Raw genomic sequence first — 23,854 nt, 5'->3', positions numbered from 1 at the left:
AACATCTTTGTGTGTGCCTGTTGGCCATCTGTATCTTCTTTGGAAAAATATCTGTTCATATCCTCTGCCCGTTTTTTGATCGGGTTGTTCATTTTTTTGTTGTTGAGTTGTATGAGTTCTTCGTATATTTTGGAGATTAACCCCTTGTCTGATATATGATTTGCAAAGATGTTCTGCCAGTTGGTGGGTTGTCTTTTCGTTTTGTTGATGGTTTTCTTTGCTTTGCAGAAGCTTTTTAATCTGATGTAGTTTCATTTGTTTATTTTTTCTTTTGTTTCCCTTACCTAGTCAGACATGATATTTGGAAGGATATTGCTAAGACCAATGTCAAAGAGTGTACTGCCTGTATTTTCTTCTAAGAGTTTTATGGTTTCAGGTCTTACAGTCCATTTTGAGTTAATTTTTGTGTCTGGTGTAAGATAATGGTTTACTTTCATTCTTTTGCATGTGGCTGTCCAGTTTTCCTAACACCATTTATTGAAGAGACTTTCCTTTCTCCATTCTCTGTTCTTGGCTCCTTCGTCAAAGATTAGCTGTCCATAGATGTGTGGGTTTATTTCTGGACTCTTAATTCTGTTCCATTGATCTGTGTGTCTGTTTTTTTGCCAGTACCATGCTTTTTTGATTACAATAGCCTTTGTAGTATAATTTGAATTCAGGGAGTGTGATACCTCCAACTTTGTTTTTTTTCCTCAGGATTGCTTTGGCTATTCAGGGTCTTTTGTTGTTCCATATAAATTTTAGGATTCTTTGTTCTGTTTCTGTGAAGAATTATCATTGGGATTCTGATGGGAATTGCAGTGAATCTGTAGATTGCTTTGGGTAATATGGATATTTTAACTATGTTTATTCTTCCAATCCATGATCATAGAATATCTTTCAATTTCTTTGTCTTTTTCAATTTCTTTTAATAATGTCTGATAGCTTTCAGTGTATAGGTCTTTTGCCTCTTTGGTTAAATTTATTCGTAGATATTTTATTCTTTTTGTTGCCATTGTAAATGGGATTGTATTCTTGACTTCTTTTTCTGTTAGTTCATTATTACTATAGAAATGCAACTGATTGTTGTATGTAGATTTTGTATCCTGCAACTTGAGTGTATTTTTTGATTATTTCTGATAGTATTCTGGTGAATTCTTTAGGGTTTTCTATATATAGAATCATGTCGTCTGCAAATAGTGAGAGTTTCACTTCTTCCTTTCTAATTTGGATGCCTTTTATTTCTTTTTCTGGCCCAGTTGCTCTGGCTAAAACTTCCAGTATTGTGTTGCATAAGAGTGGCGACAGCAGGCATCCCTTGTCTTGTTCCTGTTCTCACAGGAATTGCTTTCAGTTTTTCTCCATTGAGTGTGATGTTGGCTGTGGGTTTGTCATATATGACGTTTATTATGTTGAGGTGCTTTCCTTCTATACCCATTTTGTTTAGAGTTTTTATCATATATGGATGTTGGATCTTGTCGCATGCTCTCTCTGCATCTGTTGAGATGGTCATATGATTTTTATTCCTCATTTTGTTAATGTGGTGTATCACATTGATTGATTTTTGGATGTTGAACCATCCCTGCATCCCTGGAATAAATCCCACTTCATTGTTGTATGATCCTTTTAATGTATTGTTATATTTGATTTGCTAATATTTTGTTGAAGATTTTCGCATCTATGTTCATCAGTGATATTGGCTTATAATTTTCTTTTTTTGTGTCATCCTTGTCTGGTTTTGGTATCGGTAATATTGGCCTTGTAAAATGAGTTAGGAAGCATCCTGTCCTCTTCAGGTTTTCGGAATAGTTTGAGAAGCATTGGAATTAAATCTTCTTTAAATGTGTGGTAGAATCCACCAGAGAAGCCATTGGTCTTGGACTTTTGTTTTTTGGGATGTTTTTGATTACTGTTTCAATCTCTTTGCTTATGATTGGCCTATTCAGATTCTCTATTTCTTCTCGATTTAGTTTTGGGAGGTTGTATTATTCTAAGAATTGATCCATTTCTTCTAGGTTATCCTGTTTGTTGGCTATAGCTTTTCATAGTATTCTCTTACAATCCTTTGTATTTCTGTGGTGTCCGTTCTAATTTCTCCTCTTTCATTTCTGATTTTATTTATTTGACTCTTCTTCTCTCTTTTTTTTTTGGTGAGGCTGGCTAAGGGTTTGTCAATTTTGATTATCTTCTCAAGAACCAGCTCTTAGTTTCATTGATCCTTTCTATTATTTTTTTAGTCTATTTAGTCTATTTAGTTTTTTAGTCTATTTAGTCTATTTAGTTTATTTCTGCTCTAATTTTTATTATTTCCTTCCTTCTACTGACTTGGGCTTTGTTCTTCTTTTTCTAGTTCTTTTAGGTATAGGGTAAGCTTGTTTCTTTGAGATTTTTCTTGTTTGTTGAGGTAAGCCTGTATTGCTATAAATTTTCCCTTTAGTACCACTTTTGCTGCATCCCATAAGTTTTGGTATATTGTGTTTTCATTTTCATTTGTGTCTAGGTATTTTTTGATTTCTCCTTTGATTTCTTCATTGATAGAGCAGCTGTTCAGTAACGCATTGCTTAGTCTCCACATATTTGTGACTTTTCCAGCTTTTTTCTTGCAGTTGATTTCTAGTTTCATAGCATTGTGGTTGGAAAAGATGCTTGACGTGATTTCAGTCTTCTTAAATTTATTGAGGCTTGCCTTGTTTTCCACCATATGGTCTGTCTTTGGGAATGTTTCATGTGCACTTGAGAGGAATGTGTATTCTGCTGTTTTGGGATGTAATGTTCTATATATATCTCTTAAATCCATCTGGTCTAGTGTTTCATTTAAGGCCACTGTTTCCGAGTTTTCTTTCTGTCTGGATGATCTATCGGCTGATGTAAGTGGGGTGTTGAGGTACCCTACTATTATTGTGTTGCTGTCAATTTCTCCATGTTTATAGTTGCTTTATATACTTTAGTGCTGCTGTGTGAGGTGCATATGTTAATAAGTGTTATGTCTTCTTCGTGGAATTTCCCTTTTGTTATTATATAATGTCCATCTTTGTCTTTCGTTATCTTTTTTATCTTGAAGTCCGCTTTCTTTAGTATGACTGTATCCACTTTCTTTTTTTTTTTTTTTGTGAGGAAGGACAGCCCTGTGAATTCAGTTACCATTATTATCTTCAGTTGACAGGTAAAGAAATGGAAGAATAAATTTAAGTACCTCATCCAAGGTGACACTGTAAATAGCAGAGCTGAGTACGTGATAATCACATAAATGTTATCATCTTGTTATATAATTGTTATTTAATGTTTTCTCTGTTATTTATAGATCCAAAAATTATAACCACATTTGTATTTTTTAACATGCTTTAGGGATGAAGAGAAGCCAAAGAACCCCATGGTAGAGTTGTTCTATGGAAGATTCCTAGCTGTGGGAGTACTTGAAGGTATAGTTACACATGTTTACTTTTTATTACAATTGAAGAGATATTATCTGTTAACTCCTTTGTCTTGGTAGTAACTCTTTTATTTGTTGAATGGTTTTTAATTTTAATTTGACTTATTCTGTTTAGTAGTTCGTGTTGCATTGCTACTACTAATCATTTATATAGAAAGCACAGAATTGAGTGAATGAAAAGGAAGGTACAGAGTGTGTTATCACATGCTAATTGATACTTAATGTTATCCTGATGTTCTTTCTCTGGGAAGGCTTCTGTGACTGTGAATTGTTGAGATATAGAGATTAAGGGGCAATTAGTGGAACTTTTTTTTTTTTAATTGATGTTTTAATAGTTTATAACATTGTGAAATTTTGGGTTGTACATTTTTGTTTGTCATATTCTTCTTGGCTTTCTTCACGCCTCTCTGGGCACTTCTTAGAAGTTATATTTATAGTTTCTTCTTCTTGTATCTAAATGTAGGAGATCTTGGGACTCAGCTTAGGCCCTCTTCCTTCTCCTGTCTGCTAATTCCCTAGGCAATTTCGTTCACTCTCTTGATTTCCTGCTATCAATAAGCCAGCAATTCTTCAATTTATAGCTTCAGAGTAGAAGATTAATCTTAGTTACAGACTCATATATCCAACTCTCTTCTCAACTTGAAATCTCATGGGCCATTCTATAACGATTTCCGCTACTACCTTAAAACAAAAGGAAAAAAAAATCCTCTGCTCTTCCTTTAGTGGTATCTGTTTCAGTACATAAACATCAATCCAATTGTTCATACTAAATCTGAGTATCATTCTTGATACCTTCCTTACTCCTCTATCCCCCATCCTGCCTACGAGCCAGTCAATCAGGTCTTGTTGGGTGCACCCTCTTGTATATATGTATAAATGTGTGTATGGGTAATTTTTTCTGTTTTTGTACACTTTTGATATTAATACCCTATTAATACCATGCTACCTGTATTTCTAGATGGATTCTGTAATAGTCTCCTAACAGTCTACCACCCATTTAATACAGAAACCATAAGGATGTTTCAAAGACATAAATCTGATTCTATTATTCCTAGACATAACTATTCAGTGACTTTCTGTTATACTTAGAATATACTGAAAAAAATTCTTAACAAGAGCTAGTAGATTTTGACCCTCTACCTAACTCTTCATCGTCATCTCTGCATTGCTCTCCTAAGCTGTACTGTCCTCCCCTTAGTTTTTCAAGCATGCCAAGTTCTTTGCAGCCTTAACGTCTTTGCGTGTGTGATTCCTTGGCCAAGAATCCTTCACAACTCCCTGACACTCTGGCCTGTCTAACTTCCATTCACCGTTCAAGTCTCAACGAAAATGTCATTTTGCTATGGAAGTCCTCCCTGCTCAACCCTCCAGCCCCAAAGACTAGGTTATACCCTCTCACAGCACTCTGTCTCACTATACCTTTTATAGTACTTATTTGTTCATAATTATATGTGTAATTAATTTGTATATGTCTTTCTTCTGAATGAGGCTGAGAGTTTTCTCAGCTCAAGATCCCTATCCCTTTTGTTCACTGCTATACATATTCTCAGTGTTTAGCACAGTATCTTGCCCTTAGAAGGCACTTTTTGAAAGAATAAATATATATACACACATATAGGTGTGTAATTAATATCTGTGCTGGATATGAATGTACATCTGTACATGTATAAACCAACAGGAAATCACATTAACGCACTACTCTCTGGAACATAACCTGTCAGAGTTACAGTTTCAGGTTCAGGAGATAATTCATGTATACTTTTAGTAGCTAAAAGACCATAGTGAGGAATATTAATTTAATTAACTTTACCCCCTCCTATAGGTAAAAAATTTGAAAATACTGAAATGTTTGGTCAGTACCCACTTCAGGTCAATGGATTCAAAGATCTACATGAGTGCCTAGAAGCTGCTATGATTGAAGGAGAAATTGAGTCTTTACATTCAGAGAATTCAGGAAAATCAGGCCAAGAGGTGAGTTGAGCGTCTTCATTATTCCCCTTCCCCCTAGGTCTTTCTTATAGTGCTGTAAAGCACAATTTAAGGCTTTAATTCTGTAGCTACCTAATAATTGAGAGAATACTCAGAATATGTGTTTGGATTTCATTATGGTAATTTAGACATATTTGAGAGACCTATACCGTCAATACAGTCTATAAGCTATGTTTTAATACTCACACAATTTATCTCAAAATTTTCTGTTAAAGTCCTCCTTTAGTACATTGTTCAGTCTTTTCAGACTTTTTAATCAAGGTACTAGTCATTACAGCATGCTACTCCTGGAAGTAAAGAAGAAAAACACTGATATTAAGGTGGAATTTTATGTAGACATATGTTACTTACGTCAAGTATTGTTGGAATTTCTTCATGCCTAAATAGGCAACATGAGACTCCTTTTTTTGTAAAATTGCTGTGTAATTTAATTGCATGAAGGGCAGATAGCAGAACTTGCTTTCTCAAGAAAGAAATAATTTTAAAAATATATTATAAACCTATTTATCTTTGTCCACTGGTCTGTGTTTCATCACCCACCTCTGTCTCTCCGTTCATCTCTCTAGCTCCATCTGTATATCTATCCATCCATCCATATATTCATCCATCAGAGAGTATTCCTGTAATAGAAAGCAAAGGACAAATCATGTGCTCCAAAATCAGTCATCATTAAGCAATTGCTGGTAGTTGTCTGTTTGTAAGCTCCATGCATGAGGATAGGGATCTTCATCTGTGTCATTCACTGCTCTATCCCTAGTGGTTAGTACGGTGACTGCAAATAGAATTATGTAACACGTATTTATTGACGGACTGAATGAAATGTCTCAGTGTTACCAAAAAAAAGTTTCTGAGGTCTTTATCCCTGAATAGGTGCTTAATAAATATTAAGGGATGATAGCACTGTGTTTGTCTAAAAAGGGACTGGGTTCTTGTATTTTTAAGAATAAATTGCTTCTATCTGAATTATGTGCTTTTTTAAAAAAGATGTAATTAACCTTTTCTTATTCCATCCTCATTTTCTTCTCTCCCCTCACACACTCCAACAAAAAAGAAAGAAATAATATTGACTATCTTTTGACTTTTTTTTTTAAGAGGGAAAGAAGCAGAGAAAGAAAATATTTGAAATAGTTTTTCTCTGTACATAATAGGTCATCTGCTTCAGTGATTCTCAACAGATGCCTAGGCCCCAATTCAAAGCTGTCAAATCAGAATCTAGGGTAGGAATATGGTGCTTGGGCATTACAGCTCCACAACTGATTCTGATACAGACTTCTAATTAAGAATATTTAAATTAAACTTATTTATTTTATTGATTGGGAAACAGATCTCCAAAGATTGGGACTCTCCCAGGATCCCATAATGGAACAAGAAAGCAGACCCCCCGGTCCCAAAGTATGATCTGTTTTCTATTAAATAAAAGGATGATGGGTTTGGGAAGAGAAAGACGGGGTGGCATTTTCCTTACATTGTCAAAGTAGCTTATGAGTGAAATACACTATGGCTTATTGGTAAATAATTTAATAATTAATTGGTAAATAATCTTTCTCACATATCCCTAGCCTTTAAAAATGTTTTTCTTACATCGAATCTGAATTTCGTTATTTATTTTAAAAAAATCTAGTTTGTCCTCCATCTTTGGCTCCACTCTGAATGCCTGATACTACAGTATATGTTTTCTGTCTAGGTTTTTCCAACCGAAGGAATACAATTGTTTGTCTTCTCTGAATTTAGCAATTTCTAAGCAGTCTCAGTAATAGCAAATTTGGTTACCTGTGATTCCCAGTAGCATTTGCCTGGATTTGCTGGACACTTAGTTTCAATAATAAATCAACTTGGTTTAAGAGACTGTCACCTACTAGAGTAGACTATCTTACAAGTTTTTAATAATATACTCAAATTATAGTCTCATTTCGTTACATCCTTCAGAATAACTGTTTTATTTCTTGTTGAGTCTCTTTAAAGACCAATGAGTAACATTTTAGCTTGTTTCTAAATTGGCTATCCCTGATAACATCTTTTATCTCTTACACTATTATTTAGTAAAAATGGTTGATTTTACTTTGATATAGAAAACATCTTTTTTGCTAAAATAGCTGTACTCAACTAATATAGGAAGATCTTTAGTCTCCAGAATCAGTCATGTTAAAACATCCAGTGGACTATAAGAATTTAAATTTTTGGAATGATATACTAAGGGACAACTGAGTAAATTAGAAATGATTTTGTGTAAGATAACTACTTACAAAATATTTTTCTAAATCATGAAATTTTAAATTATGAGTCCAACTCTCCAGGGAACCTGGAGATATTTTTTGATTGCCTATTGGAGGAAAAAAATTTCGAATAGTAAATACCTCACTTCTGGTGTGGGTGTTCACTACTAATAATGTGTTGTACATTCTTTTAGACTATTGCTATGCCCTTATAAATATTTGTATTTATCTGTTTGGACTGTCCTGAGACTTTCATTTTTCACTTACCAGCAGCATATTATAGCATCCTTCCATGTCCATATATAGCTTTACACCATTCTTTTTAAAACCTGCATAGTATCTCATAGCTTGTATTTATAAAATTAAATTGATTTAGTTCTTCTATGACAGTAGTTAGACAAAGAATTATTTCAAAGAATGTCTGTCTATAAATATCCAGAGCACTTAGGAATGAAGGATAGTTAGAAGTAGAATCTGTGGGTCACAGGGCATACTCATCTAAAACTGCCGAATTTCCCTTCACAAAGTTGTACTAAGTTGTAATTAAAGTGCTGAAAGAAAATTGAACAGAACTTTAACTAGAAACTAAATTAGAGAAACAGTCTCTACATGTGCCATATTAGATGTATGTAGATGTTACGTGGGAAATTTATCTTTAAAAAGAAAAGGGCAAATGAGTGAAGACAATTAAATGATTGAAACTAATTTTTGAATTGGAATAGGAAGTTTTTGCTTCTCATGCTTAGTTTACATCCTGGCTTTGTTTGGTATTCTGTGGGGAATTTGAAATGGTAGGTCTGTTTTTTTTTCTGCATTTTTCCCAGCATTCATGTAATCTCACAAAAGCAAGGTATTTACAACATATTAATAGAAAATTAGCTATGATAACTCATAAAAATGACTGCATTCTCGCTATAAAATATTTCTATTAACAGGTCAGATTTATAGTCATGATAAATTCAGGAGCACTTTTGTTGCTAATGCTGATTATGTAAGTTCTTTATTCAGTAACTGTATTAATCTCTTATCCCTGAAAGTTCCTTATATAATGTGATAATAATAATATGTGTTTAGACATTTGGAGAATATAAGCATCATTTTTACATTTAATGACCTGTGTCTCACAAGCATGGCATACCAGTTAGATTAGAGAAGTAAATATAGTTTTTCGTTGAATGGAAAAATATTTTGAAGGAAAAAAAGTCTCATTGTTTTATATCATTTGAAATTCTGGTTATGTACTGCTATACTTCTCATCCTAAAATCGCAGAGCTAGATATACCCATAATATTTTTTTAAATGAATTTAGGGAATGTCTGGCTCTCTCTTCTTGTTCCTATCAGCTTTGGAGTGAGAAATTGAAATTCCTTTACTCCTGTAGTAGGAATAAACTGTCACTGCTGTTAGAGGAAATGCATTCACAACAGAGACATATTAACTTCACATATTGTGAACATCCTTTTGTGAGGTATGGCAGCTATTTTCTGCACTTTAGATGGTCTACAGAGAAGCGTATACCATATTTCGTTCATTTGATTTCTATTGGCCATTGTAGGTTTCCATGAATTAAAGTATGTAACTGTTTTATTGTAATGATGGCATTTGAAGTATTGCAATAAAATGTGAAAGTAATAGTTTTTGAAGTCTGTTTACTTGTTTGAGTATCAGAAAATGGAATAGAGAATTTATCCTCAGGCATCAAAAGTTTTCTTTGTGATGTATATGGAGTATGTTTTAATTCTTAGTAGTAATTTCAGGTGTGGATTAGAACTAACTAAAATTCTGGCAAGTGCTATGTAAGAACAAAATAAATAAGCAGACTTTGCTCAAGAAATTTTAAAACTTAAGAGAAGTTTCTGATATTTGATCTTTCGTAACTTTCTCTAGTCAATTTCAGGTAACATCCATATAAAACAAATTCCTTAAACTTCAACTTTCGGTAAAAGATAAACTAAATCCAACTCAGGAAATATCAATTCAGGTAATCATTAGTATTTTTGGAGGCAGAAATAGTTTTGAATAACCATTTACTATTATGAGCTTTATTTAGAGAAAAGTAGCAACTTTCAATGTCTTAGTCAAATCCAGTTTGTCAAGTGTGCATCATTCCTGCATTTTTTGGATGTTTGAATTTGAAATTTGAATTAGTGTACTCTTAGCTTACTGACATTTGTGTGGTAGCATTTTGTGGCACTTGAAAATATCATACACAGTATAGTATGTGGCAATTTCTTTCTATAGTAGTACATTGCACGGCTTATAATAAGCACTTTAAAAGTATTTGTTACATTATTTTATACTTCTGTATTTGTTGAGTCTCAATTTATTCATCTTTCTTTCTCTTTAAGTAAATAGTGTTTATGTAAAACTTGAACCTGTTTTATGAAAATAATTTTCTTTTGAAGTTTTGTTGCATTTCATGCTTAACTAAACAGTTGCCAAAGTTTGTGAAGGAGTTGGCTCCTATCACTAAGGCATTTAATTATTTAAACGCTAATCATTTAAAAAGATTTTAAATATAGTTAACCATTAAGTATAAACTCCATATTTGTTAGTCATAGATCTTTTTCTTAAATTAGTCAAAGTTCATGTAGGAAGATTAAATTTAAGGCTGGAAAATATCAGCTTCTAGTTTCTAGCATAAGAATTGTGATCATTTAGCTATTAAAATATTTTTTTTCCTTTGTGTACTACATCTTAAAATTACGTTGTCCTAGGTTTTTGACAATATGGTTAATTGTAATAAGCATATATACCATTCGTGGTAGTAATAGTGACATAATATTGAAGAAACCGGAAGACTTGAGCTACTAAGCCATGATAAATTCAATGTCTCTCTCTTTGGGTTAGAAATTCTAATGTAAAGGATTATCATGGAAAAATGAGAGTTGTTAGAAGATTTTTCTCTTTCCTGGTTGTGTGTTATCCCCATCCTTGGAATTTTCAAGAAGTGTGGAAAATTTTTAGAAAGAAGTTGACGTTGAGTTTTAACTAAATTGCATACCTGATCAATTATTTGTGACGTCAGCATTGTGACGATGTATGTTAAAATGCGAGTGCTAACATCCTGTGCCTAAAGTTGTGATTGAGAAAACAGCAGGTGATATTCAGGTTTTTTGTTGTTGTTTTCTTTCAGCATTGGTTTACTGAACTACCACCCGTGTTAACATTTGAATTGTCAAGATTTGAATTTAATCAGGCATTGGGAAGACCAGAAAAAATTCACAACAAATTAGAATTTCCTCAAGTTTTATATCTGGACAGGTATGGCTTGGAATAGAACGTGACTTATTTTTGAAACAGTTTCGTAAGCAAGTGAAGAATTGTTAACTGTGTTTAGAGAAAAATTGTGCTTAATTTCCTTAGAATTAAATCTTTTATTTTTTGCATAATATATCTAATTCCATTTGTCAAGGAAAATGGAGTTCTCTTTCTATTTAGAGAAGTATAGTTACTGGGAATAATGTTATAAGGAAGTTTTAAAAAAGCAATTATTTTTGTATTTGTATTATAATTCTGTCAGAGTTTTAAAAAATACTATTTTAAAGTTGTCTGATATTTTATCATTTCAAATGAATTGATCTTCAGTGGTGTTAGCTAGACTTAATATTGTATCTACTTCCATGATATTTAGAAATACTAATGATTGCTATTTTTCTTTTTCCTGATAGATACATGCACAGAAACAGAGAAATAACAAGAATTAAGAGGGAAGAGATCAAGAGACTAAAAGATTACCTCACAGTATTACAACAGAGACTAGAAAGGTATTGTAACTTTTACAAAATTATAAGCTAACTGCAGAAAGTCATATTTCTGGTGACTGTCTAGAATCTTTAATTGTAAATTTGCCTTGAGTGATTTATAATTCCAGGAGTAGATAATCATTCTGGATTTCTATTTTGCTAGAATAGTTTGGTTTTGAGTTTTGTTAGAAACTAAAATAATCCATAATTGGCATAATTGGAAGAAGATAATTTTAGCGTTTTAAGTTAAATATTCTCACTGTCAACAGGTAATGCTCATGGTGCTGAAAATAGATATAAAGTTAAACTAATCTATTATTAAAGTTTCTTATTGTGTGAGACTAAATATTACTCTTGAGATTTCCATTAAAACAAATGGTGACTTTTTCTCCTTAACACGGAAGATACTAGCTCAGATGCCTCATGGAGGCTGTATAAAGAAGGGAAACAAGTTGTGTAAGCTGGTGGGCAAGGGTTGCCTAGAGACCACATCCCTGTGGAGAGCAAGTGGCTGCCACCTGCACTAGTGGGTGGTGCCGTGCGTGAATATTGTCTCGTTGTCTGGAGCTTCGGATTGTTTCCAAAAGATGCCAGAATCTAGACTGCCAGATGCTCTGTAGATCAGATGAAAGTCTGCAGGCTGAAATGTGGCCTGAGAGATCTAATCTGTATTCTCTCATTTTAGTATTAATTTGAAATTTAATAGCCTAAAACTTTTTTATACAAAAATAATGTATCATATTCAATAATTTTTATTCTTAAAAGGTATTAGTAATCATACTAACAAATAATCAGAAGTAAAAGGTAGGAGGATAATATTAGTCACCATCTTGATCATGAGACCAGATGACACATCTAAAAATAAAAATGGTCTCAGGAGATGGAACTGTCAGTCTTCATTTTCTTATTGGATTACAACTTAGAGCAGCATTTTAAATTTTTAACAGTTTATACACACATTCAGTCTTAATCAGCTTTGGAGAACATTTAATTTATTTCCTGAGTGTATATTCAGTTTTACTGTCTTCATCTGAAAGCAAAATTAATTTCATTGTTGAGGAAGATTATTGAAATATTTTTATCATGTTTTATAACAATTATTGAAAAAAACAAATGTGCTTTATATACAAATAAAAGCATTCATACATTTTATGGTTAACAGATATTTAAGCTATGGTTCGGGTCCCAAACGATTCCCCCTGGTAGATGTTCTACAGTACGCGTTGGAATTTGCCTCAAGTAAACCTGTCTGCACTTCTCCTGTTGATGATATTGACGCTAGTTCCCCACCTAGTGGTTCCGTACCATCACAGACGTTACCAAGGTAAAAAGTTTTCTTGATGCAAGACAGCTATGTTACCTATATCACATAATAATGTAATTGATGCTTGTAAAGGTTTTATGAAATGCATGTTGTGATTTATTTTAGTGGACTCTAAAAGGATTAGATTGAGTTAGAAGATTGTATGTCTTCTGGGGGCTTTCTTATTTCATTGTTTCAATAGACTTTATATTTGTGGATTGAAATTTTCGTCATGTGTTTTTCTGTTCAAAATTATACTTTAGCTTGTTTTGGTATGTTAAATGTTTCAACCTTTTATCCATGAAAAGAATACCGATAAATTAGATTATTTTGCTATAATATATGCTAGTAAGTATTAGCAAGAGAAGGTTTTATAATTCCAGTATACATGAGATTTGTTTTCTTTAAGTAAATATGATTAAACCATTTCTACTATAAAGCCACAATTTCATCCTTATAATACTGTATCCCTCATATATTAAGAATCTTATTAGTATCTTAAATTAATCCACATATTTCTCTTTCTTTAAAGAAGATCTTTTCCTTTTGAAATTATCAGCCAATTTAATACTACGTGTTTGGTACAGTCTTTGTCCAGAACTTTAGTTTGGCAAGTTTAATAATAAATATTCTGTGATTTAAAAATACAGCACAGCAGAACAACAGGGAACTCCTTCTTCAGAACTGCCAAGCACGTCACCTGCACCAGTAGCTGCCATTTCATCGAGATCTGTAATACATAAACCATTCACGCAGTCTCGGATACCTCCAGATTTGCCCATGCATCCAGCACCAAGGCACATAACAGAAGAAGAACTTTCTGTGCTAGAAAGCTGTTTACATCGCTGGAGGACAGAAATAGAAAATGACACCAGAGGTAAGAAGCGTCTCACAACATAGCTACGGTCGCCTCAGATGGATCTGTGTAACGTTACAATTGAAAAGGGAAATCACCTCTGGATTTCATGTGTAAATATTATAAAGTATTTTTTTTTCTAGAATGTGTTTTCTATAAGATAAACTAGTCTGGCTTCCAGTTTTTATGATCTTAATATCAGGTTCAGAGAGACTGAAAGATTTTCCCTGTATTACTTAGCTGATTAATGACATAGCAGAGGATCTGATTTTCTAGTTTAGTGCTCTAAGTTTATATCATCCTGTATTCACAGCTACTCCACTGTGAAACATACAGCATCAAATTTTGTGCCTATCAATTATGTACTTCCCCTGATGTTTGCACAATGAGTTCAAGTGATAGAAAATTTTCTTTAGATTTAAGAATTAGAAATGTGAATTTTAATTTTCAGTCTACTCTAACAGAGATTTCCAAATATGATCTGTGAACTCAGTGCCGGTCTGTAATGAGTTTTAACTGGCATGTTGCAAAGTAAGAAAAATAAGGATAGTGCTGTGTGGGGCGTGTATATGTGTGCACGTGCAAGTGTGTATATTGGGGTTAAGTTGCCATCTGTCCTTTCTTGGAAGGAACTCTCCTTTTATCTGAAATTATCTTCTTCCTACCTTACTATTGTTAAAATGTCCTTTTTTTTTTAAATGAAGTACTGTCCATGTTTTATGGTAGATTTTATTATAACTTTTCCTTAGATGTCAAAATATAATACCCTGTTATTGTCCTGCAGTGTTATCCTAATTTTATTGATCTTGAAAAAAGAAAATTCTAGGAGCTACTCTTTCATACCAGAAGATTGGAATTATATTAAACAATATTGATTGTTGGATTTTAGTTGCCCAACTTGACTCTTTATTAGACAATATGTAAATAAAGAGCAGTTTTAATTTAATAGAGAGTAAATAGGATGTGATGGTGACTAACAATTAGCATTAGTAACTGTAAAGAGATTTCCCTTAGTATTTTTTATATATAAGGGAGTTTTTAATATAAGAATTCATTAGCAAACATTAAATTAAGCACATAGTGTTTCCTGAACACTGTGCTAGGTGTTGGATAATTTCCTACTGGACTTGGCAGATTGTGTTTGTCTTTATAAAATTACATTCAGAAGGGTGGAAGCTAGGAAGCTTTTGACACCAAGATAGTGGTTGAGGGAGGAAAGAAATGAATGAATTTGATATTCTCTTTGGAGACAACTGACAGATATAGGTCATTGATTGACAAGAGACGAGAGAGGGGGAGGAATCAGGGATGATTCCCTTAGTTATTCATAGTAATATGAATAACTAGATAGAATGCACTTTGGAAAAGGGCACACAGGTGGGTGAGCAGGTCCCCACCTCGGGGGAGGAAGTAGGAATATGGGGAGTCCACTTTTGGCCATTTTAAAAGTTGAGGAACTTGAGAGTCACTCATGCAATGAGATTTTGAGCCTTAATGCTTAATACTTTGGACCTTAATAATGCTATAGATCAGGTAAGAAAATTTTCCTTGGAATATTTCTTTCCTCTCTTTCATCCTTGTTGATATTAGCTGTGAGCATTATTTTTTAAAGTATTATATAGTATTCCAACATATGAATATGATGTAATTTAATTTCTATGTTGATACTCACTGCAAATAGTGCTGGCCTTCTAAATACATATTGACACACTTTTGTGAGTAGGGTATATTCTTAAAAGTACCATTTCTGGTCCAAGGTATATATATTTTAAATTTTGACTATTTTAAAATTTTCCCCCCAAAACATTGATCCAGTTTACATTCTTGCTGTGTATGAGAGAGCCTGTCTTCCAACATACTCCCTAGTCCTGGGCACTTTTTAATTTGTGGTAGTCTGATAGTTGAAAAAATATTTCAGTGTCTTAATTTGCATTTCCTTAAATTATGAGTGAAATTCTATTTTACGATAAATTTCTTGTTTGTGACACTTATCCGTATTTTATATTGAGCCATTTGTCTTTCTGTTATTGCTTAATAGAAACTTTAATGTCGTGGGTATTAACCTGTTGCCTGTAGTGTATGCTGCAGATAACTATTTTCCTAGTTTTTCTTTATCATTTGACTTTCCTTGTATTGGTTTTTGTTTGTTTTATTTTTATAATGTAGATTTTCTTAAGTTTGGGGAGGGAGTCTTATCTTTTCCATTATCGTTACTGGGTTTGTTTTATCAGGCTTAGAAAGGCCTTTCACCACTCTAAAGTTACTAATATTTTTTGGTAGTCTTTCATGATTTCTTCCTCATTCTTTGCAAAGCTTCATAGTATAGTGTGGTTGTCCTATAATTTAACCATTTCCCTATTGACAGATATTTAGGTTGTCTCCAGTTTTTTATAATTATTATGGACAATATAGCTGTGAATATCCCTGCCTTTGAATAATTTTGTAGGGTGAATTTCTACTGGAAGAGGAAATAATGAATAATGGGAGTCACATAACTTTATTTCCATTGGTAATTAAAGTGGATTTTTTAATTAAATTACTTGTATATATAAGATTTGTGGTGAAGTTATTTCATTCTGAAGTTTTTCTGTTTTATATAAATATGTAAGGGGGTTTAGCTTTAATTTTCATTGAAACTTTATAGATTTGAACGAAGTTCAGTTTTGTTGGCTCTGCACATTTTCTAGATGAACCATAATTGTTTTGGTTTTAATTATGTGTTTGTGCTGTATCTTTTATTGAGGAGAACTATATTTTATTTTATACAGACTACAGAAAGTAATGTTTTTAAGAATAATTTTAGGAATTTTTTCTTATTCTTCTAACACATTGGTAGGAAAACCTTTAGTCCCTACCTTGTAAATCTCAGTAGAAGCATAGTTGATGTTAATCATTAAATGATGTCTTCTATCCTTAGATTTGCAGGAAAGCATATCCAGAATCCATCGAACAATTGAACTAATGTACTCTGACAAATCTATGATCCAAGTAAGTTAAATTTTGAGCTAGCATTATCAAAATTATTTACATATTTTTATTTGTCTTAATTCTCCTTAACCTGTGTTGTTGTAAAATTGCTGAAATTAAAGATTCCATATTAACATTTCCCCCATTCAGTTGTGTTCTCATACTGTATTTATTGCTTACTCTTTTTATTTTACAGTAAAAGTTATCAGAATTTTCCAAAAGGCCTTAATGTTTAAAAGAAAAAGTCCTATGGGAGAAATTATATGGTTGTTTAAGGATATTAAGATTATGGGAGAAAGTATAGGAGTCAATTACATTTTAACTTTTCGTATACATTATATAAGCCATTTTGCTAAACTCAGCTGTCAATTTATAATTGTGAAGATTTAGACAAATCATGTGCTGTATATAAAAATGTTCATCATAAGTTCTTTATTTGCAAGAAATAACTTAAATAGGTCAACAAATACATACATAACAAATACATTTTCAAAGCTTTGAAAATGACCCTATTTACACACCTGTCTGCTTTACATGTCTTGAGCTTATTTACCTTCCACTTCTTTTTTTTATTTCATAGTTTAATTTTTTCAAAATTTTAGTCTCAGCCAATTTTCTCTTGGTAAAAACCATATGCTCCTATGGTATCATCCAGTCAGAGAGTTTGTGGGGTTTATGGAATGTGGTCTAATAGACTACTTAACTGCACTTTAACTCTTCTGTTTTCATATTTAGGTTCCTTATCGCTTACATGCTGTTTTAGTTCATGAAGGCCAAGCGAATGCCGGGCACTACTGGGCATATATTTTTGATCATCGTGAAAACAGGTGGATGAAGTACAATGATATTGCTGTGACAAAATCATCATGGGAAGAGCTAGTGAGGGACTCTTTTGGTGGTTATAGAAATGCCAGTGCATACTGTTTAATGTACATAAATGATAAGGCACAATTCTTAATACAAGGTAAGAATATGAAATATATAGGGTGGTGTATATTTTTAAATAAGTGGCCCTTTCACGTGACTCTGGTCTCTGGTGTGATTTGTTAAGCGTAATTCACGTAGAGGGTGATGGATATGATTAGGAAGTGCTCTTGAGTTCTTTTAAGTGCAAAAACTGGAATTGAAAAGTAATGTGACCAGGGCTGAGACCTGGAATGTATTTTGTATTCAACGTTAACTATTTAGTGACTATTATAAAATGTAAGTCTGACCTGTTTCTCCTTGCTAAAATCCCCTGTAAAGACTGCATCACACATTCACCCATAGTTAAGCTCGTTAGCCTAACATATAGGGCCTCCATTTTCTGGCCTCTGATTGTCTTCCAGCTTCATTTTTAACAATTGTCCATTTCAAACTTTTATACTTTACTGATATTTGAACTTATTGCTGTTTTCTCACACCAAATCATTTCACACATGTATATCTATATGTTCTTATGTTTTTTATTTTTATTTTGTGCCAGTAATGTTGTTATTTCTTTCTTCTTTTGTCTAATTCCTGCTCATCTGTCAAAGATTCAATTCAGGGGTCATCTGCTCTGACAGGTTTTTTTTGACGTGGCAGAAAGTATGCCTCCCTGTGTTCTCATAGCTTACCTCTATTGGACACTTATTGTGTGTTGGAATTGTATGTTGACTTGTCTTTCTCCTTTACTTTGATCTACTCAAAGCCAGGGACCATGTCATACTCTGTCTTAATCTTTTTATTTCTCATATTCTAATATGGGCTTTACGTATAGAAAATATGTAAAGGTTAATAATAAAGGTTGGTTGAAACTGATAAAATCAACTTTCCTTTTGTATTTAACCATGCAGCAAAACTAACTAGGTGGTCCACTTATGACTGAAAGCTAAAATTTATTTTGTATGTGTGTAGTAGAAGTTGAGTAACTCTTTTAAAAAAATACTACTTACGTAATGTTTTAAAAAGTCTTGCTTTCTTTCTTTCAAATTCCCTATAAGTATAGTATTGCTGCTTAACTGCTTCAGATGAACAGGAGTTTTAGTTCTATTTTGAGCTTAATGTTATGATTTATTCTCATTTTGTGATAAGTTTTACTTAACAAATAATCAAAGACCTGATATTTTCTTATAATAGAAAAAGTAGTACTGTGTCAGTGTTTGAATAGCATACAGTTTTGGCTTTATGTCTTGTTCCATTTTTTTACTCTTCAGGTTAAAAATAAAAGCTGAGAACATTATTTATAATGGATTGTTAAAGATTTGCATCATTGCTTTTCTGAGCATTTGTTTGAGTTTTCTTTTAATTTTTAGGCAACACTGATTTGCTAATTGGTAATAATTCATACTTTCAATCCCATTCGAAATGCATTCAATTTTGAGCTTTGCATTTTTCCTTTACTTCTTAATTTTATATTAGTTTTTGAAATATGATTTGCAGAGGAGTTTAATAAAGAAACTGGGCAGGCCCTTGTTGGAATAGAAACATTACCACCGGATTTAAGAGATTTTGTTGAGGAAGACAACCACCAATTTGAAAAAGAACTAGAAGAATGGGATGCACAACTTGCCCAGAAAGCTTTGCAGGAAAAACTTTTAGCATCTCAGAAATTGAGGGAGTCAGAATCTTCTGTAACAACAGGTTAGTCCATTTTTATTAAATTTTATTTTATTATTAATATCATATTTATTATTGATGTTTTATTATAAAAATAAGATATAATCATTGAAAAAAAAACTTAATTATCTTAAAGTATGAAGAAGCCAGTAAAAATCATCTGAAATTCCATCACTCAGAGATAACCACAGGTAACAATTTAGTTTCCTGTTTGCCAGATACCGCTGTATACATATATACCTTCTCAAATTAAATGAGGTGATTCTGCTAACTCTCCTTCTACCTCTCCTGCCTAGTTTGATGGGGCTTCACCCTTCTTGGCAGGAAGCTTGGAAAAGCTGTGAAACCAGCAAGTAACTCAAACCAATTCACTAAAGCTATCAAGGGAATGAACTCTAGTAATTTCATGTTTGAGCAAAATTATCCTACTGTTATATCCATATATATTTTGTGTAGTACTGAAATAGCATTATTAATGTAGAGTGTTTTAAGAATCTTTTCAGAATTCTTAAAATTAAAAACAAAAATAGTCAAAACTAAATATTTAATATTTCTAAGTAAAAATGTGTATAGATCTTAAAACAGAGATAGATGTAAAAGTATAAATATTAAAAAATATTCTAAAATTTTTAGCTGATGAAATCAATAAAATATTCAGAATAAACACTGTACAAAAAGAAAGAAAATATGCTCTAGCAAAATTGAAAATAGAGTGTCATCTGATTTTTTTTTTTAAAGATTAATTTCATCATCACTGACTTGTTAATATATTTTAGGGCAACATATTTCCTACTGTAGAAAAAGTGCTTTTTTTCTGTAGTAGTTGGGGAAATGAGAAGAGATAAATTAAGCACAGATGTTTTCCTCAAACTCATTTGTCTCTTTTTTTAACTGAGTGGACCTTTTTGAATATCTTTTTTTTTTTTGCAATGTTTGTGTGGTTTTTTTTTTTTTTAATTTTTTAAGGAAGTATTTTAGGTGTGTGTTTAATTTCCTCTTTACTGACAGATTCCCGTGCAGCATTCCCTAGGTGGGTTTCAGCATTTTCGTTTGCACTTTAGAAGGAATTCTTTCAGTGGGAGATTCACAGTACCACAGTATGGTATTTTGACTGATGCAGGCACGCACAGATCTGTCCAGACTTACTAACTTGTTTTCATATAAATTGAGAGGTTGAGTCCTTGATTTCGCTCTTAAGAGGCATTGAATCAGAATTTTTAAAAGACCAAGATAATGGTATTATACCAACATTTTGATACTTAAATGTAATACAGTATATCTGAACACCACCATTGTACTCTGGTGAGCTCTACCATTATGCAGACCTGCACTTTCTTCTCATACATCAAGGACCACCATGTAGAACAGGTGAAGCTCTGTGGTTTCACAACAGTGCAGTTTCATTACAGTGATTTTGTCCACATTAGTAGGAAATGAAATAACTAGGTAGATATCAAGAGGTTCCTGAGCTCAAATCACAGTGTAGTAACTACTTTATAGTTCCTTTCATTTTTGAGCCAATTCCATTCCTTTGTGATTTCATCTTCGTCTTCTGTACATATCCTACCCAAATCGCTCCCTAGAACTTACCCCAAGATAGAGCTAGTGGGTTATTCTTCCCCTAACTTTTATGTACTCCATTTGCATGTAGCTGTTCTTACTATTAGTGGAAGGACAGAGCTGCATAATTGGCGTGAGTGGTAGTGATACCTAAGCGCTCAGACGAAGGTGAATCCTCCATTCATTGGTTAAGCTCCAACTCTGTTCTTGGCTCACCTGTTTTGTGACACAAAAATATTAAATTCTGTCTATACAGTCTCCTCCTCTTCATCTTGTCTGTTTCTCACAAGACTCTTTAAGTTTACAGACTTAACACATTTTATTTCTACTAAGTCAAACTAATACCTATTCCCTACTGATATTCCTGTCTGCCAGGACTAGCCAACTTTGCCCTACCATTTACATTTGTCGTCTTATATTCCCTCTGTATAAAAAGGCCACGTCTGTATGCCCCACACCTTTTATCCTGATCATTTCTTTCTACCGTACACTTCATATGCTGTTTTGTAATTAAAAATAATTCAGTAGTAGGTGTTTTGGCATATATTTTTATGTCTCTCTTTTTAATATTAAAAAACTTGAAGAGATGCAGATATATTTCTGAGAGGAGCTAAAATAACTAAAAAATAAAAAGATGGAATTGGTCAATTCATGTATAACTGTTATGATCATTATCTTCCAGACTGGGTTTTTAGAAAGTAGTGGCAGTATTGCCTCAGTAGGAAACATTGTGTCTTCTATAGAAATGCTAAAAATAGGCACTTTGAGTTAGTGGAAATAGTATGTACTAAGTCGATAAATTTGGGGAGTGAGGTTATCGTTTAAAAGAGTGGTTTCTATTACTATATTATCATACATATATTAAGAAATCTATCCTTTGTTGCAGGGGAATTTAACAGATCACAATTGAACAAGGGAACTTATTATAATGTTTATTGGAGGGGCTTATCCCCTATTATTAGCAGAGAAATTTTACTTTAATGCACATGCCATCTTCTTCCTATTTCTCTTCACAGTTTTCTATACAGTTAAAAAAAAGTAATTTCTTTAATTTAGTATAATACTTTCAGAATATCAAAGAGAGCCTGTATTTAAATCTGTCAGGTGTGTACTAGGATTATGAGTGACTAGTGGAAGTAATACAAGGAAATCTTGTTCATAAAATTGAAGTGATTTTATTCTCTCTCTGCAAATCTTCTCAATGAAGCTATATCACAAGAACCATTAAAATCCTATTTCTTCTGAGTGATATTCTAAATAAGAATATATATTTGTATAGTATTAATTAAACGAGTGTTTGTTTCTCTTCTGCTATCATATGACCAAAAAATCCATAGGTATCACTTCTCTAGTCCCATTCATTGTCTTACTGAAACTAGGTAATAGATGATGGGAGAGTATTATCTGGTCCATCTCACGCTACCTCCTTAAACCTACTTACTGCCAAGAAACTTACCTGAACACTTAGGTTTAGAGATCTAGCTAGTAGTCATTTACTATGGGTGTATATATTAGAAATACCTGGGGGGGTTTTTTCTGAATATAAACAGCACACCCCACGTAAGACCACCTAAGACTTATTGGGATCAGAATCTCTGGAGGAAGGGTCTAGAATATATATTTTTAAAAAGATCTTCAGATAATTCTGAGGTGTACTTCTGGTTAAGCAGCATGGCTTTAGGCTGTATTTATAAAACAGAGAAGTTATTCTCAAGGAGAAAAGAGCTTTGCCTGAGTTATTTTACTTGTGTTACTCCTATCTTTTTCAAAAAGTATTTGAAGTCCTTACAACATACATTAAAAAAGAAGATTAAAAAATAATAAATTGAAGGAAAAAAATAAGGGTAGAAAAAAATACGGTAAAAATTGTTAATATTGGTATGAAATGCATTCCATAAGATTTCATAAGCTCCCCTAAAGTGGAATGCAGAATTGGCTCTGAGACTTCTCTACAAATACTGTCTACAAGTTAAAAATAAGCTGATGGTCCAGGAAAGTACAGCTGGTTCCTGAGAGAGACCTGGTAGAATGAACAGTATCCTCAGTATTCTCAAGTTATTTCAAAGCAGGGACTGGGTGATGATTTTATTTATATCTCCAGAATCTCCAGCATAATATAAGATGTATGGTAGATGCCCCTTGAATGTTTTCTGAATTGAATTCCTTTCCTATGGAGATTCCAATAATGAGTTTCCTAGGAGTGATCTTCAGTGCATGGGAATACCAACATTTTAAAAGCATAGCCAAAATAATTATACATTAGGGAAGCAGGCTAAAAATGTGTGGTGCAGATACAGCTCTGTCCTGGATAAATTTTAGGTTTAACTCTGGTTCCTAAGCCTCTACTCGCTACATTCCTAAGATTCTGTTTGTGGTGGCACCCAGGAATTTGAAGTCTTAAAAGTTTCTCTGGTGATTCTAGGCAGCTAGCCTAGCATAGCTCTTTTAAGCTGCTTTTTGGGGAATCATTGATTTTTTTTTTTTTTTCTCTTTTTTTGTGAGGAAGGTCAGCCCTGAGCTAACATCCATGCTAATCCTCCTCTTTTTGCTGAGGAAGACCGGCTCTGAGCTAACATCTATTGCCAATCCTCCTCCTTGTTTTCCCCAAAGCCCCAGTAGATAGTTGTATGTCATAGTTGCACATCCTTCTAGTTGCTGTATGTGGGACGCGACCTCAGCATGGCTGGAGAAGATGTGCATCGGTGCGCGCCCGGGATCCGAACCCGGGCCGCCGGTAGCGGAGCGCGCACCCTTAACCGCTAAGCCACGGGGCTGGCCTGGAATCATTGATTTTAAATACATTTCTAGAAATGAATTAATTGCATATCTTTGAAGCAGTCCTCTTTGTATATTCTTCTAAATGTGAATGTAATAAGTATGACTCATTAGTAAGTCAAGGTATCAAATACTTCTTAAAGATATGAGATGTTGTTCCTTTTTTTAATATATAGTTGATTAAAGAGCAGATCTTTACATTTTAACAGAAAGCTAATTGGTTGTCGAGTTGACTCTCCTCTTAAAATGTTGAAGAGCATAACCAGGAAATACACATAAGTAGAACACTCCCAGGCCCTCCCAATCCCTTACTTTCAGCGTGAACTTGGACCAGAGGAGCAGAGTACTCAGAATGTTGGATCTTCTGTAACAGCCACACAGGTGAATGAAGCCCATACATCACCATAGAGCATGGCTAGAAAATCTCTTGTGTGGAGGATAGCCATCCAGAAATCT

The 23,854-nt window shown here is 33.2% G+C and overlaps 1 protein-coding gene across 3 annotated transcripts in view; it reads left to right on the top strand.

Moving 5' to 3' along the window:
- USP25 (ubiquitin specific peptidase 25) overlaps positions 1 to 23,854 on the top strand; it is a 137,262-nt gene that overhangs the window by 73,428 nt on the left and 39,980 nt on the right. For all 3 annotated transcript variants that reach the window (XM_014795498.2, XM_014795500.2, XM_004440736.3), the window contains 9 exons: positions 3,325 to 3,398; positions 5,232 to 5,380; positions 10,748 to 10,875; positions 11,283 to 11,378; positions 12,520 to 12,681; positions 13,311 to 13,537; positions 16,434 to 16,504; positions 17,219 to 17,447; positions 18,887 to 19,087. In XM_014795498.2, coding sequence (XP_014650984.1) covers positions 3,325 to 3,398; positions 5,232 to 5,380; positions 10,748 to 10,875; positions 11,283 to 11,378; positions 12,520 to 12,681; positions 13,311 to 13,537; positions 16,434 to 16,504; positions 17,219 to 17,447; positions 18,887 to 19,087 — 1,337 coding nt within the window. The remainder of the gene's footprint in view (positions 1 to 3,324; positions 3,399 to 5,231; positions 5,381 to 10,747; positions 10,876 to 11,282; positions 11,379 to 12,519; positions 12,682 to 13,310; positions 13,538 to 16,433; positions 16,505 to 17,218; positions 17,448 to 18,886; positions 19,088 to 23,854) is intronic.

This window comes from Ceratotherium simum, chromosome 27, assembly GCF_057802395.1.
Source record: "Ceratotherium simum simum isolate JZ-2026a chromosome 27, ASM5780239v1, whole genome shotgun sequence".
NCBI lineage: Eukaryota > Metazoa > Chordata > Mammalia > Perissodactyla > Rhinocerotidae > Ceratotherium > Ceratotherium simum.
Note: the sequence above shows the minus strand (reverse complement) of the source record. Positions and strands in the feature narration are given on the sequence as shown.